At 47.7% G+C, this 15,345-nt stretch overlaps 4 protein-coding genes across 4 annotated transcripts; 2 read left to right on the top strand and 2 right to left on the bottom strand.

Moving 5' to 3' along the window:
- Nucleotides 1-3,338: 3,338 nt before the first annotated feature.
- Nucleotides 3,339-4,557, bottom strand: VTN00DRAFT_7478 (uncharacterized protein; the record flags this gene model as incomplete). Its single annotated transcript, XM_069434226.1, has 3 exons — nt 3,339-4,265; nt 4,352-4,474; nt 4,531-4,557. 3 exons carry the CDS (start codon nt 4,555-4,557, stop codon nt 3,339-3,341), a joined length of 1,077 nt encoding a protein of 358 aa, XP_069287529.1.
- Nucleotides 4,558-5,909: 1,352 nt separating this feature from the next.
- On the top strand, nt 5,910-7,938 carry VTN00DRAFT_7477 (uncharacterized protein; the record flags this gene model as incomplete). The annotated part of the gene is made up of 4 exons (XM_069434225.1): nt 5,910-6,168; nt 6,238-7,512; nt 7,578-7,753; nt 7,846-7,938. The coding sequence occupies 4 exons, from the start codon at nt 5,910-5,912 to the stop codon at nt 7,936-7,938; spliced, it is 1,803 nt and encodes a 600-aa protein (XP_069287528.1).
- Nucleotides 7,939-8,722: 784 nt separating this feature from the next.
- Nucleotides 8,723-11,573, bottom strand: VTN00DRAFT_7476 (uncharacterized protein; the record flags this gene model as incomplete). Its single annotated transcript, XM_069434224.1, has 4 exons — nt 8,723-9,077; nt 9,146-10,943; nt 11,012-11,184; nt 11,239-11,573. The coding sequence occupies 4 exons, from the start codon at nt 11,571-11,573 to the stop codon at nt 8,723-8,725; spliced, it is 2,661 nt and encodes an 886-aa protein (XP_069287527.1).
- A 1,913-nt stretch (nt 11,574-13,486) lies between these two features.
- Nucleotides 13,487-15,072, top strand: VTN00DRAFT_7475 (uncharacterized protein; the record flags this gene model as incomplete). Its single annotated transcript, XM_069434223.1, has 2 exons — nt 13,487-14,944; nt 15,004-15,072. The coding sequence occupies 2 exons, from the start codon at nt 13,487-13,489 to the stop codon at nt 15,070-15,072; spliced, it is 1,527 nt and encodes a 508-aa protein (XP_069287526.1).
- Between the last annotated feature and the right edge of the window lie 273 nt (nt 15,073-15,345).

The raw sequence follows: 15,345 nt of genomic DNA, 5'->3' as shown, positions 1-15,345 counted from the left end.
GCATAATGGATATTACCCCACAAGAGATAGAAGCCATCACAGGCATCACATGATTATAACTAATCAATGGTATACAAGGACAAAAAGGTATACAGTATACCATATGGTATACCAATACCCACAGAGGGACTATGTATATAAAGACACTCCTTAACTATGAGGATTAGGACCCTGTGGTCAACTCAAATAGCAATCCTAGTGGTAATATTGCTAGTAATGACCTACTACCTATCTTTTCCCTTGTCTTCTGTCCTTCAAGATAAACCCAACGAACCTCTGCCTAAGAAGCCTTAGGCCCGTTGTTACACTTTTCAAAATTCAAGGCCATTTTATTCAACCAAAACTGCAATTATATACAAAAGAAATTAGGAAATATTATAATTAGGATATTAAAGTCTTCTATGCCCTATAATATAACAGTCACTATATCTTGGAGGGGCATATATATATGATGGAGAGGCTGGAGCAGCAGTTTCTACACCAGAGGCAACTGAAGCTTCAGAGACCTAATTTTTAGATTTTATAAGATTCTAAGCTTCCTATACAGAAAGCCCTTCTGTATAAGATATCTATTTATTAGATCTTCTGCACTTTTGTTTTTATCTCTTATTTATAGCATATAATTCCCAGTTTTCCTTTATAAGAATAATTGTACTATTCATTGCCAATTAATAGCCTTTAATAAGCTAATTTAAAGCTATATTTATTAGGCTTGGAAGACTCTATATATACTACTTTAGAAAGCCTTTAATTGCTGTTGCTTAACACTCTAATTCAACAATATTATGTGGCATCCCTGACACCCAGAATGTCTAAGAATTGCTAAATTGGCTTCCAGATGGTGTAGAAGTCTTAAGCTGTATATTAAGTTATATAAACACTTAATCTGGATTGAATAGCACTAATCCAGTTGCTGCAAAGCCATTAATAAGATTCTCTGATTTGTAGGTTTCTGTATAAGCATATAGATATGCTGCAAGGAAGTTAAGCTTGTTAATATGATTAATGCCAAGCTGCATCTTATCCTTCACTATACAGCTATATGCTTACTTTAAAATAGTAAAATAACTAACATTAAGAGATTATAGAAGATGTGATAAATATAATAATATATAGATTAGAATAATGTTATTCTCAGTGCAGATTTTATCAAACTAAGAAGTTAAATAACTTTTATAACTATTAAGAATCAGTATCTGATATCTCCCCTTTATACAGGCAGTTGTGGATAGAATAAATAGCTTTTAAAGTTATAAGATTCCAATCTTATTAGTGGTCTATCCATTAGGACTTATCTTAATTATCTAATTATATGGTAAGCTTAATTCCTTATACCAGGACTGTTAATAAGTCTTTGCTTTGAATATAATGCAGGATGGTAATGCCTATCCCATAGCATTAATAGATTTAATTATTGTCATCCATTTGCAGTTACCAGACTGTAGAAGAGATAGATAGTTATATATATCAGCTCTAGTGACTACTTTAGTAGTAGCAATTAGGCTTATAGCAAAGTCTATCTTATCAAAATTATAGATATCTTCTTATAAGATCCTATACTCCATAATTGTATATTGTATAAGATTAAACTATTCACAGATAACCTTTGGATTCTCATATTTGGCATACTGATAATTGTATCTTTGCAAGAATCTGATTTTCAGCTTATCATAATAGTTGATAAAGTTGTGAACCCAATTCTTTCCAATCTGAATTAGAGAGATTGTCAGACTGCACTTGGAGAGAAGAATATTAGCCATATCTTATACAGCCACTGGTCAGGAAGCTGCTTTATATTTATTTATAAATAATATCCACTGTATAAGTGTATCCTCTTCAGTAATAGTTAATTTATGCCTATTGGCATGCTGCTCAGTCCAATTGATACTGCCATAAAGTCAGTTATGTAGAGTTGTATAAGGAACATTATAAAGATATGCTGCTTGACAAACAGACTGAATTTCTTGCTTTTTTAAAGTGGAAACTGCCAATAGTATTTACCCCTCTTGCTCAATAGATTTTCTTTCAGTTTTATGTGATTTGGGTGGCATGGTGGTGGTTGAATACTTTCAATCTCTGTACAGTTGACATGGACGCGTTGGGGTGATCAGCTCACTTGGGTGATCAGCTTGCTTGTGGATTACATTAATTATCTTATTAGACTTCTTAGATGCTGAGTGCTGTCTTACTGCATGCTGTTAATGGCTAATAATTATAACTCTGCTGGGTGGTCCATGCTCTGAAATCTCTGCAGCTTAAGCTAAGGCTGAAGAGCTCTAAGTGGCTGCTAGATATGCTATAGAGATATTCTGAGACTCTAGCAGTCTCTGAAGCCTCTGAACCTCTTATTGCAGTTGCTTAATTCTATCTATATACTGTTGCTTATAAGCATTCTATTCTGTATCTTAGGCCTCAAGCTCTCTTATAAGTTATCCTTATAGATGTTCTAGCTCTTGTTGTTATTGCTGTTCCTGTAGCTCAACTGTAGCTGCTAGGGCCTGATACTGCTTGCTCCTGCCCCCAAGGGGTCCTTAGGCCTAGGTCCCTAGGTGCTGGGTATGGCACTGTCCATTTCTTGGTGGTGCTGGATCCAGAGGTGCTGCAGCCTGATGCTCAGCTTAGGGACTGGCTTGACTCCCTCCTGCCTTGTCTTAAGCTTTTTTCCAGGTCTTCTAGGGCCTATGGTGGTCCCAGAGCTGCCTGAGGGCTCCAATATGCTGGGGTCAGTGTGTCTGGTGGCAATGGTGGTTCACACAGTTGAATGGCTGAGTTGCTGCATGACAGCTGTGACATACTGAGTAGACCACCACCATGGGGCTCTGGGGCCTCTATAGTGGTTTTCTGGGACCAAGAGGCCTCCTTGGACTGATTGATGTGTTAAAAAGATGTGTTTTATCAGGTGTCGATTTTTGATGTTCCAGTTGCTCAATCACCCAGTGATGCTCCTGGTTGGTTTCAAGAGCAGGGCTGAAAGCGGGCACACAATTCTATTGTCATCATGTTCGGGAACATGCAAGGCCAAATACTTACCATGTGAGGCGATCTATCTGTGGGGCTGTAATAAGAATAGATAAAATCAATTTGTCATGATCTCTCTAGCAACCGTCCTGTGATGCCGTGTAAGTCTTCCGGGGATTGGGAGAGATTCTCTGCCGAAATGAGAGCCAATTGCACATCATATCCAAGGCACAAAGCGTACAGTTGCTACAGGTGGGTCCTCATGAGGGAAGTTGTCAATTTAAGCCCATAATAATGCTTAGATATATCACCACAGCGACAGTCAATCAAATTCAACTCCCACACCTCGCCAATTTCTAAAAGTATCCACAATCAAGCGCCTACCCCTCGACACCAGCAATAAGTGTTTTGATACTCTTTCCAGCCTTGACATCTTTGAACGCCTGTTCTGCGTCTTCGAATTTGACCGTGCCAGTGATCAGTGCTTTCACATCAACCTTGCCCGACGCGATCAGCTCGACAGCGAGTTTATAGTCACCACTGCCGTACCTGAAGCTGCCTTTGACATTCAATTCCTTTGTACACGCCGCCATAATGGGGAAAGATATCTCGTCTTTGCCCATTCCCCCCTGTACATATGTACCACCGGTCCGAAGTACGTGGATACCGGTGTGTACAGAGGGCTCCGCACCTGATGCGTCAAGGACGACATCTGCGCCCGGACCAAGTTTGTATTGTTCTTTCATCCGTGCTGCGTTCTCTAACGCAGACACTTTTCCTGGTTCGAAAGTCGCCGTCCCAGTATATTTCTCCGCAAACTCCAACCTTGTAGGTTGGATATCCACAGCGATGACTTTGCTGGCTCCGAACGCCTTCGCAACAGCACAGCACAACAACCCAACCGGTCCAGCTCCGAAGACGACCACAGAATATCCTGGACGAACATCTCCCTGCTTCACAATGTGTACCGCAACGCTGAGTGGTTCCACGAGTGCACCCTCTTGCAAGCTCAGATTCTCCGGAAGCTTATAGCAGAAATCCTCTGGCAAGACATAATACTTCGCCAATGTGCCGTCATGGGGGGGAGTAGCCGCAAAGGCCATATTGATACAGAGATTATATTTTCCAGATTTGCAAGGTTCGCACCTGCGACATGGTACGCCTGGCTCAAGGGCAACTTTGTCTCCGACCTTCAAAGTGGTAACTAGGGAACCGACTTTGGCAACGATGCCTGAGGATTCATGTCCTAGGACCATGGGATCCTTGACCACGAATTGGCCGATAGCGCCATGCTCCCAGTAGTGGACCTGTATACAGAAGAGGGAGAATGGATCAGCAACAGTTATCATCTCTTGTAACAGAACTGCCTTGAAGGCGAGGAAATCGCACTCACATCGCTACCGCAGATACCCGTGAACTTGATCTTGATCAGAACGCTATGGGGGTCCTTCAATTCAGGAACAGGACGATCTTCGAATTTTACTTTGTGAATTCCTTCGAGGACAAAGGAAAGATTCTGGGGCATTAAAGCGGTTAACTCTAAGCAGGCCTCATGGAATTTGATGTACTGACATTCTCTGTCTCAGTTTTTGATGTCATTGTTCATGATCTGGCTCCCTGTATTGCAAACTCCAACCTGCTTTATTCTTCAGGACTGGGAGTTTTGAACAAAAAGTTAACGGGGGTCTCTCCGATGGATAGAAATGAGCTGCAACACAATTTTGGGAAAAATTAAGTCTTCAATGTGGAATGGGGAGTTGAGGTCAGAACGCCAGCTCAATACATCATGCCACTTCGCGTTGGCGGGGAACGCGGGCCAATCTATGGAACACTTCGTTCGGGAGACTTTCCTATCCGGCCGGAAATGGGTGGATACCGACTCCATGCCTATCGAATTTACCCGTCGGTCAGCGACTTTAACCGGTCAAAGATCCAGTTTTCTGGAGACTGTATGGAGTGCTGCCTCGCGAAAGTTGAACCTGTGAAGCCCGCCAGGCCCCGAAGCTGCTGCGGATACAGGCTGCCGATCTTGCATGTCACATGAGGAAAGCAAAGGTTTTATATATAGTAGTTACTAGTTTATCACGGACCATTGCGTGCATTGGATTCTAGAACTACAGGAAGTACTGCTGACAAGCGTTTTCTTCACGAAAAGCTCGGAAAAAAAATCATGGTCTCGGTGGGGACAAATTAGCCTGTCAACACTGGATACAGAGCTATTTATATTTATGACTATCCCTATTACTCGGGCCGTAGTAAGTTGCTCACCGTTTGCCACACTCATGACCTTTATTTAGATAGTGTACACTGGTAAGCTACGATATTCTCTGATGACCAAACTGAAAACATGCGTTCCCTTTCCGGGAGAGCGGTTCTATGGATTCCGGTTAAATATGTAGACCCGTATCAAGTACCTACTTTACTATATTATTAAAGCGCTTGGAGCTCTCCAGCAAAGTGGGAGACACAGAATTGTGGAGCTGCCGGTTGATGTCTTGAAGCTGTTTGACAACGGTTTTTCCGGTCCGAGGGTGCTGTCGCGGATGTCGAAGATAACTCCGGTGGTAAAAGCCGTCCCACCGTTCTCCGTGGTTCAGAGCTTGCGCCCTGCGGGGTGAACTACTAAACTCGCCCGAGAACAGGGCGATCGTACGGGGTAACTCGAATTCTACTGGCCGTATTGTAAACGACGCAAATAATGCGTACCGTAGCCCCTCTCCGTTACCGAGCGGCGAGATCTGTTCTGTGGCCGATCCTTAGATTATGTACTGTAGGAGAAAATCGTCAGACAAACTTCGTCCCCGAAACACCTGCCAAGTCTAAGGACCGCGCCCACATTGGGAGACCAGTGACCTAGCTCCTCTGTTTTCTTGTCTGAAACGGGAGCAACTCCGGTTGCATTGACATCACCGAAGAGCTGCTTGGAAGAGGGAGAAACGTGGATCGCCGTGATGTTCAGGCCTAGCTCCTACCCCTCCAGAGCAGTTTTGCAAGCTGCCCGCTCGAGACCGGCAAGACACAGCTATGTTGCAATCCAACGGCACTTCGGAGCTTCAGCGCAGCACCACAAAGAGGAAAAGACTCGGTCCTTCAAAGGTCAATTGTATGAGAGCACACAGCAACGGCTGAAGCGCGAGCGGGCTGAACAGGAGAGATTCGCGCGGTATCAGACACAATCGCCCGGGGGCCGCTATGCGGCTCTGTTGTTCGGTATAGCCTTCCCCGTACTTCCAGCATATTGATACACAGCGATGCGCTGACTCAGTGACTGTCTACCAGCATTGGTGTTTTTCTCTACGGGCGGATACTATTTAGGATCTCTTAAGCCTGCGGCTCTCCCAACCTCGTCCACAACGTCTCTTTCGGATATAGAGCCTCCCCGCCACAATACTTCGTCATCAAATCTCCAAGCTGCCTGGGCAGATTTTGTTGAGATATTAGGGAAAGACAATGTTTCCACTGATGAGTTTGACTTGGACACGCATTCTGGATCAGAGTGGTCGTCATATTCGCGTAAGGAGAATGAGAAACCTTTCCTAGTACTATACCCTTCGACAACGGAAGAGGTTTCACGGATAATGAAGGTATGCCATCAAAGGGTCATTCCCGTGACAGCATACTCTGGCGGGACCAGCTTGGAAGGGCACTTCTCGGCCACAAGAGGAGGTGTATGCATTGACTTTCGCCGCATGCATCGGATATTGGCGCTTCACAAACACGACCTGGACGTTGTTGTCCAACCAGCACTTGGATGGGAAGAGTTAAACGAGGAACTTGCCAAGGACGGACTCTTCTTCCCCCCTGATCCGGGCCCTGGGGCTATGATTGGCGGCATGGTTGGGACTGGTTGTTCTGGGACTAATGCCTACAGATACGGGACGATGCGGGAATGGGTTCTCTCATTGACCGTTGTTCTTGCGGACGGAACTATCATTAAAACGAAACAGAGACCGAGGAAGTCAAGTGCCGGATACGACCTAACCAAGATGTTTATTGGAAGCGAAGGCACTCTTGGACTGGTGACCGAAGCGACCTTGAAACTGACAGTGAAGCCGAAGAGCCAGAGCGTTGCTGTTGCCAGTTTTCCAACAATACATGATGCTGCCCAATGCGTGACGCGGGTTGTGGAAGAGGGCGTCCCTGTAGCTGGCGTTGAGATTCTAGATGATGTGCAAATGCGATGCATCAATGCCAGCAAGACGACCAGTCGGCAATGGAAAGAGTCACCCACACTGTTTTTTAAGTTTACAGGCACGCCGGTTGGAGTCAAAGAACAGATCAGTATTGTCCAAAAGCTTGCAAAGAGCACCGCCGGACAATCCTTCGAATTTGCGCGTGGAGAGGAAGAGATGCAGGAACTCTGGAGTGCACGCAAGGAGGCTCTCTGGAGCGTAATGGCAATGAAGCGAGATCCTCAAGACCATGTGTGGACAACAGATGTGGCTGTACCAATTAGCAAGCTGCCTGATATCATTGAGGCGACGAAGCAAGATATGGCTCAAAGCGGGCTACTTGCAGGGATCTGCGGTCACGTCGGGGACGGTAATTTCCATGGTAAGAAAAATCCTTTTTACGTGCGACTGGTTGTACGTACTACTGCTAACTAGTGACTCCACTAGCTATCATACTATTCAATGACAAGGAGAAGAAGGTGGCGGAAGAAGTGGTTCATAGAATGGTGAAGCGCGCCGTGGAAATGGAGGGGACTGTCACTGGGGAACATGGTGTTGGTCTCATCAAGCGGGACTACCTTGAGCATGAGGTTGGAGAGACCACTGTCGATGCCATGCGGCGAGTAAGTCAAACCATAACCTCCCTTTTTTCGTTCCGTCATCAAACATCCGCTGCAGTTTATGGGGCTTCTGTTCTGACATTAATGATCTCAAGTTGAAACTCGCATTTGACCCTCTTTGCTTGCTTAATTGTGACAAGGTCGTGCGTGTCGAACCGCCTAAGCCTGAAGAGTCTAAGAAATGGTAGTGCCTTATGCGGATTTTTAATTAATGAAGCAGTACCAAACAAGATAGTCTCGAATGTTAATAATATCAAGTTGGGGTTTTCTTGGTGGTATGACGCATGATATGCAGGGAATCATCTATTACTGGCCCAGATATCCCTGGCGTACTGCAAGAATACCAGGCTATTTTCCACAAAGTTTTGTTGCGTGCTTCCTGCTTAATCCGAGTTCAACTTATGCCTTCCCAAGATGCAACCCCCAGAGGCGCATTTAATTAGGTGCTCACATCCTTGCTCGTTTTTTTGAGAACTAGGGGCAACATCTACATACTGCCCTCGACTGTTTCGGCAGATATTGGCTGGTCTGAAGCCATTTGAGCAGACGTTGTACCTCTATACATGCATCCATCCCAGTTACTCCTTGAAGACTTAGGGATGAGTCAGTACCACCATGAGCAATAGCCGCTACAAACAACAGACGGTGCCATGATCAAGATTATATGGATGATGGTTTCTAGTGAAAAATGTCGGTATAATGAAAGGGATTTCTAGTAGTTGGATGACTGGGTGTTATGGCAACTACTTGACAGGTCCATGGTTCCTCCAATCTGCTTTGGTGTTGAAAGTTATCAATAATCCGGAAATCTTCCCGCTCTCCATCAGGCAGCCTCTCTGAAGAATGTTCCTTCCTGCACAAAACACAAGACAACCAGGTTTGAAGCAATCATTCAAATGCTTAGATATACCACCAACATCAAGCCTTCCCACTTATTCTGCGACAAAGATTGACAAGATCAAAGTCACTTACCTAATCTTCTTCGTAATCAGACCTGTGATGACGGTGGTGGTGATGGTGATGGTGGCGGTGGTGTCGACGGCGTCCTTCATCACCATCATCATCATCATCATCACCACCACCGTTGCTATCATCTTCATATCGACCTCTGTATCCTTCATCCTGGTCGCCATCGTCACTACCATAACGTCGTTCGTCTGCCTCCCTTGAGTAGTCCCTCTGACGCTCACGTTCATACCCTCTTTCGTCGCCACCTTCATAGTAAGACCGGGAGCCTTGGCTGTAGCCTCGCCGCGAACCATATTCATAACTGTCCTCACTTTCACGATATCCCTCGCCTCTGCCACCATAGCCGGAGTCATAGCCCCTGTGAGGAATACTCAAGTCAGTTACACGGCCGGACAGACTTATTTTCACAAAGAGATGCAAACCTACGGCGTAGATCCATATTCATCTCTTGAGCCACTCAATTCGGCTCTACGCCTATACTCCCCGCCGGCGGAAGGATAGCTATCGCGGGATTCCCCGTAGGCGTATTCGGAGTCATAGCCCTGCTGCGGCTGTCTGTATTGATGATACTCTTCACCAGCAGAAGGGTAATTCTCTCGAGACTCTCGATAGGCATATCCTGAATCGCCCCCATAACCAGACTGTTCATATTCACGTATCTCTCCTTGGTAGATATTTCTTCTGGTATGCTCGGCTCCTCCGTATGTCTCCTCGTCCCCATAGCCCCCATATCGGCGAGTTTCAGGCTCAGCAGACGTTCCGTATGAACAGTCACCTTCATACCGGTCTTCCTGGTAGGACTTCGTCTCCCTGGACTCTCCAGATCCACCGCTAAGAATTTTCGAGCCAACGTTGCCAACAATCCCGCCAATTAGACTTCCGAGGGCACCGCCTCCCACAGCTTCTCCCGCCAACTTCCCAATCCTGCTTGCTTCAGGGGCTTGGCCTCCACCGGATGAGCCAGAGTGCTTCGGTAGCCCCAGAGGCTTTCCGCAGCCATGTCCACTGTCGTGGACTCCTTCCTTATGGTTCTGGCCGCTACGGACTCCTTCACGGCTCAACTGCTGACGTAGAATGTCTTGGCCTTCTTCACCTTTCTCACTCCACCACTCCTCAACTGTCCTGAACATTATCTGGCGAATATCTGAGGCCCCATCTTCGCCGTACTCGCGAAGTGCTGGATGGTGAAAGACGCCATGGATGATCCGGTCAAGCGTGCGATCAACGTCAACATCCTCATCATCCCAACATTCCATCAGCTGAGGGACAGTCCATTTCACAACTTGAGAGGCTATCCGGCCAGCGGGCTCGTTCAGAACGTTGGAAAAATGGTCCTTTGACAGCATCGAGTGTGTTGGATTAGAGGAGTAATCGTCATCGAAAACAATATGCTGCTTGTCCAAGCTGCTCTGAATAACTTCCGAGGAGCCAGTTTCAAGTTCCTTCTTGACCTGTGAGATGATTGGAAGAACGTAAGGTGCGATAACTGAGAAGGCAAACATGGTGATCTGGTCCTGTATCTGCTCGATCAGCTCCGGCAGAACAGGGATCTTCTCGATGGCTTCATTGATAGCTTTCAAAACTTCATCATGCCACTCCAATACAGGATATATCTGTCGCTGCACATCGTCCAGGTAGCGAGTCCACTCCTCGGGTTCACGAGGACTGATATTCTGGTTGTGTTCCTTGGCGTCTTCTGCTTGCGCTTTGAATTCGTCCATTTTGTCCTTTTGATTACTTCCCCCAAGAATTCCTTCAGGCACTCTGTCAAGCAGATCTTGAAGGAAGCTCTCACTAGGGGCATTTATCTCCGAGTCACTGATAGCGCCCTCTAGGCACTGGATCTCGGACTGAGTTGCCTTGTCAGAGAACTCTCCCATAACTGAGTGGAGGAAGTCTACGCCACCGAATGTTCCTGTCACAATCGGGTAGACGGGGTTGTCCACTCCTGGAAGCTCGACTAGGGTGCGTCTGCCAACGTGGGGGAAAATGTCACGTTCACCGAGCTCGATAAGACTTAGTTCGGTGTAATTCGAATGGGCGGCGTAGTCCTCCAGGCAATGCAGGCCAGTACCCATCAGCCGGAGGGCTTCATATAGGTCCGCTTTGTCGCCTGACCTGGCATATAGACGACCCAGTTGGATGCATCGGCCAAAGACTCGCCGAACCAAACCGGCCGATGTGTTAATTCCAATATCCTCTGTCGCAATGTAATTTTTGAGACCTGTACGTGGAGGCGGCTTCCCGTCAGCAAACCCACAATTCGAGAAAGGAAGAATGATAAAAGAATACCAGTTCTCAGATCAATAGACAGCTCGCGCTCCTCGTCGACTGGACCTCTGAGTCGAGGATCATAGCGTCGCGCGTCATCCCCTTCGGCATATCCGAGGGGGTTGTCAATGTGCTCTGTTGGGTCATAGCATCCCAACCGCTCGGTAGTCACCTCAAACTCTCTGGTCCCATATCTAAAGGCATTCAGCAGGTGAAGAGAAGATGGAATTTTGGAACCAATGACGTACCCAAAACTCATGAACCCCAGAACCCAAAGCAGGATGCGAATAGCCTCGGCACTAACATATTTTACCGTACCGACATCGACAGCCTGACTGTAGTCGCGGAGCCAGTTTCCAAAATAGACACGTTTGACATCAAGCTTGCTGAACTTGTGGCCGCCGGCAATGCGAGCCATGAACAAGGACAGCAGGGCATCTTCAACATCGCCGTGACGCCAATTCTGACCCTCAACACTGGACAGAGAAGCGATGTTACCGGCGCCGAAGGCGCGGGCGGGATGAGCGAAGAAGAAGAGAAAGAAGAGTATGACCAAACCGAGAGACGGAGCGGGCAGACCCATGGTTCAGGACTTCACTGGCTCAGCCAAAGTCTACTAGATTGGCTAGGGAAAAAGGACTATGAGTGGAAACCACTGAAGAGATATACAGGCACTGGATATCTGGACAAAAAGGAGAGCAGACCGATGCAATTCTGTCTGGGCAAAGTCAGAATCATGAAACAAAGCTGGCGCTTGTATTGTATCTTCAGAGGGTTTGGGGTGCAGGGACCAGGGAAACAGATAAGTTCAGACCACACACTATATGCGTTGCCGGTAAGGGAGTGAAAAGCATACCTGTTCTCTGTGAAGGATAGTACTATTATTGTTTGTAAACAGAGTTGGATTTCTTGTTCTGATCAGTGGGGTGACGGCTCGTGTTTTGGGTGTTCTCGGAGACCTCCAGGTGGGGCCTGGTCAGAGAGCTGAGGGGGGTGGAGAAGCAGAGATAGGCCACTTCACTACAAAACGCAATGAAGGAATAGTTATCTATTGCATGATTGCGATAGATTTGTCGACATGTGTGTACTGGATCTTTGTTATACCAGAAAGATCGCAAGGTCTGGCATTCAGTGTAGATATCCCTGATGCTGCGCTTGTCTCTACAGTACTGTGCCACCCCTCCCCTGCTACCTACTGTCTTGGCAGGTTGCATTTTTATACCCATGTGATTTGGAAGCTATTGGAGGGTACCCGGGCACTACCATATGATAGGTCAGAGACCCTAGGCAAAGCCAGCCCAGACCTCAATATAGCAAGAGCGGCGAGGTGGGTAGCTTGGACAGGGGAGGGGACGTCGAAAGATATGGCAACCTACTGTAGTAATGATACATAACACGCTGCGTTGCCTGGGTACACCTTACAGTAGTATAGATCTATGTTATCTACTAGGGTCGGGGGAGGACACTTTATAATTGCCTTCCAAGTTGCTGCTCATTTGTACATGTATAGAGTATAATACAGTAGTGTAAAGGACAGTACCGTACAGAATGCCACAGATTGGTTACCTGATTGGTCTGTTACAATACGGACATGGTGATGTACGGTATATCCCCGTCACCATACACAGTGCAGTACATCCCAACAGGACCGGGGATTTATCGATCAGAACTCAGGGCCAGCTGGAATGATTATGACACGGAAATATGTATCTTAGGTAGACACTCGCCTCCCTTCTAAGGTGAATGTAAACTGATTAGGGCATGCCTCTGTGAGATGCGGGGATCTCGTACCCATGTACACGGACTTCATATCCATGGATGCTTCCTCCAATATCCGCATGCAGCAGCTCCCCCCTCCTCTCCCAGCCTTCTCCGAGTCTCTCCCATCCATACCGTGTCTTCATCCTTCCATCTTCCATCCGCTATGCCCTTAGGCTAATAGTCCCTGCTCTGATGCGATTTGATCGGTATGCTCACTGTTGCACCTTGTCTCCCCTTCCTTGACCCAGGGCATCTGCGCCGGGCTCGTCCCACTCCCATCGAGCCCTAGCCTCCTCAGGATGTCCGCTCCGAACCGCCGTCCATGCCGTCCAGACGTCTGCATCGCCGTCTCCAGCTTTAATTGTCATTTGTACCTGATCAGCTATCATATCAGCCACCACACGCTTATCTCGTCTCCTACCGCTCTCGCGTAGACCGACCTACCCGTTGATGATCCCGACGATCACCTGCCATCGTCGATCGATTCACCGCCCGCCTTTCCTCTCCGCCTTTCCTGTTCTCCCGCCCTCGTGCTTATCATTCTAGAGACCGACAAAGATCCTCCGTCAACGCCCGCTCCGCCATCGTACCGCTTCCCTGGGTCCGTGGGCCCTCTCCCCGGCGCCCAGTTGACGATCCTCGCGACAATGAGTCTTGCGACCGTTCAAGTGCCCGTCTAACTGTGAAAGTCACCACGAGCCAGGGGAATTAACGTCGCGTCTCCCGTCGTTCCCCATGGCCCGCTCCGATATTCAGTTTACTCGAGGCGCTCCTCTCTCGGGCGCTCTCAAAGCAAAGACAAAAGACAATGAACCTCCTGCCCAGGCCGAAAAAGAAGGCCACTCCCTCCTCCATCGGAAGACAAGGATCGTGTCCGCGTGGACCTCGCATCGCCACAGCTCTCAGGGGTCATCACGCTCTTCCTCTAGACTAGCTGACTCCAAAGATTCCCTTCAATCCGCAACGTTGACCGCATCCGGAGTATCCCCCTCGGAGGTCAATCCTCGAGTTTCCATGTCCTCTGCTCGAGCTACTCCAGATCCTTCGACAGAGCAGGCTTGGACATCCGATTCGCATCGATGGTCGAGTGTGTCCGCACTAGATACCACATCATCGCCGGAGGCTCTTTACCATCCGCCGCAAAAGACCAGAAGTACTAAGCCCAAGGTTCACATCAAACCATTACTGAGGAAGATGTCGTCCCGTGACGACTCACCGTCGACGTCGATCGACCTTTCTCGACCCGCCATTGAACATGAAGGTCTCGGAATCTATATTAATCTTGAGCGGGACAGACGACAGGGTGATTCTTCGACCAAGGGCGCTCCCCACCAGGGTGTTTCCGGCTTCCATCACCGGTCCACAAGTGGCACCTCGCAATTCTCTGCTGTGACCACTTCAACTGTAAGCAAGCCCGGCTCGCAGTATGTTCATCCTATGCGCCAGGTTCCTCGCCCACATACTCCACCCTTAAGCCAGTCGTATCAAAACTCTATGGCTGGAAGCGAAGACTCCACAGAGAGGACCCGTCTGTCCTTAGATGCAGACTTCCTGGCACATTCCAATTCAGAAGGTTCCCACCATTTGACGCCTGAGATGCCTAGTCACGGCCCACGATTGTCGCTGCACATCCGCGACAGTTCATTCGCAGGGTTTCCTGAGCAATCTCAGACGAGTATCACGGGGAAGGCATCTGCCATGGGCCATGCGATGGACAGCACCAGCATCCTTGAGACGATCTCGCCCTTGTCGAGGTCTTCGTTGGATTTTAGCTTTCGATCGAAGACGCGGACAAACACAGACCCCTTATCCCGTGCGGCTACCGTCCAGGCCGCCCGTCAGGCATTCGAAGAGAAGGAAGCGGCAAAAACACGCAAATTCGAGAAGCAGCAAATGAAAGCCCAGGAGAGAGAGCTACGACGTAGGGAGAAGAAACAACAACAGAAGGCCCACAGCGATCATCCAACCTACGCAACCGCGTCGGGACGAGATGTGACTGAGAAGCCAAACCCACCAGACGGGCTTGATTACAGTTTCCTGCCTGACCGTACTTCAAGAGAATATCACCAATCAAGGACGATGCCGCCGCTCAGCAGCCAATCTAAGTCACGTTCATGGAAGTCCAGCTTCAGAAATACATGGATGCTCTTCCTTACATGGCTAAGGACACGGCTGTTCAAGTTGAGCAGGAAGGTACGAAGATCTTGTTGATTAGAGGTACGACTACATATCGACAAACGCCATTTGCGTAGTCGGATACGACCATATTCGCCAGAAATCCTACAGACATGTATAGGACGTATGGCTCGACATGCTACTAGGCTTCTCGGACTTCCCCAGCGTGAGATTGTAGATACCGGGCTGTTAGTGGGCATGGCATTCTCGTTGGAACTGCAATTGGTTGTACACTGGCCCGTATTGTTCCCAGTTCCAGCACTAGGACAAGGTATAATGTCAGATTTTTGTTTTTTTTTTCCCCTTTTGTTGTCTATCTTGTCCATTTGTTTGATGGCAGAAATACCGAGCTTTTCTGATCTCAAATAATATATCTTACTGTTTGGCGGAAAGGGAGATGATGCTTCTTTCTCAGGAGA

Source organism: Thermoascus crustaceus, assembly GCF_041956765.1.
Source record: "Thermoascus crustaceus strain CBS 181.67 unplaced genomic scaffold VTN00scaffold_4, whole genome shotgun sequence".
NCBI classification, from domain to species: domain Eukaryota; kingdom Fungi; phylum Ascomycota; class Eurotiomycetes; order Eurotiales; family Thermoascaceae; genus Thermoascus; species Thermoascus crustaceus.
Note: the sequence above shows the minus strand (reverse complement) of the source record. Positions and strands in the feature narration are given on the sequence as shown.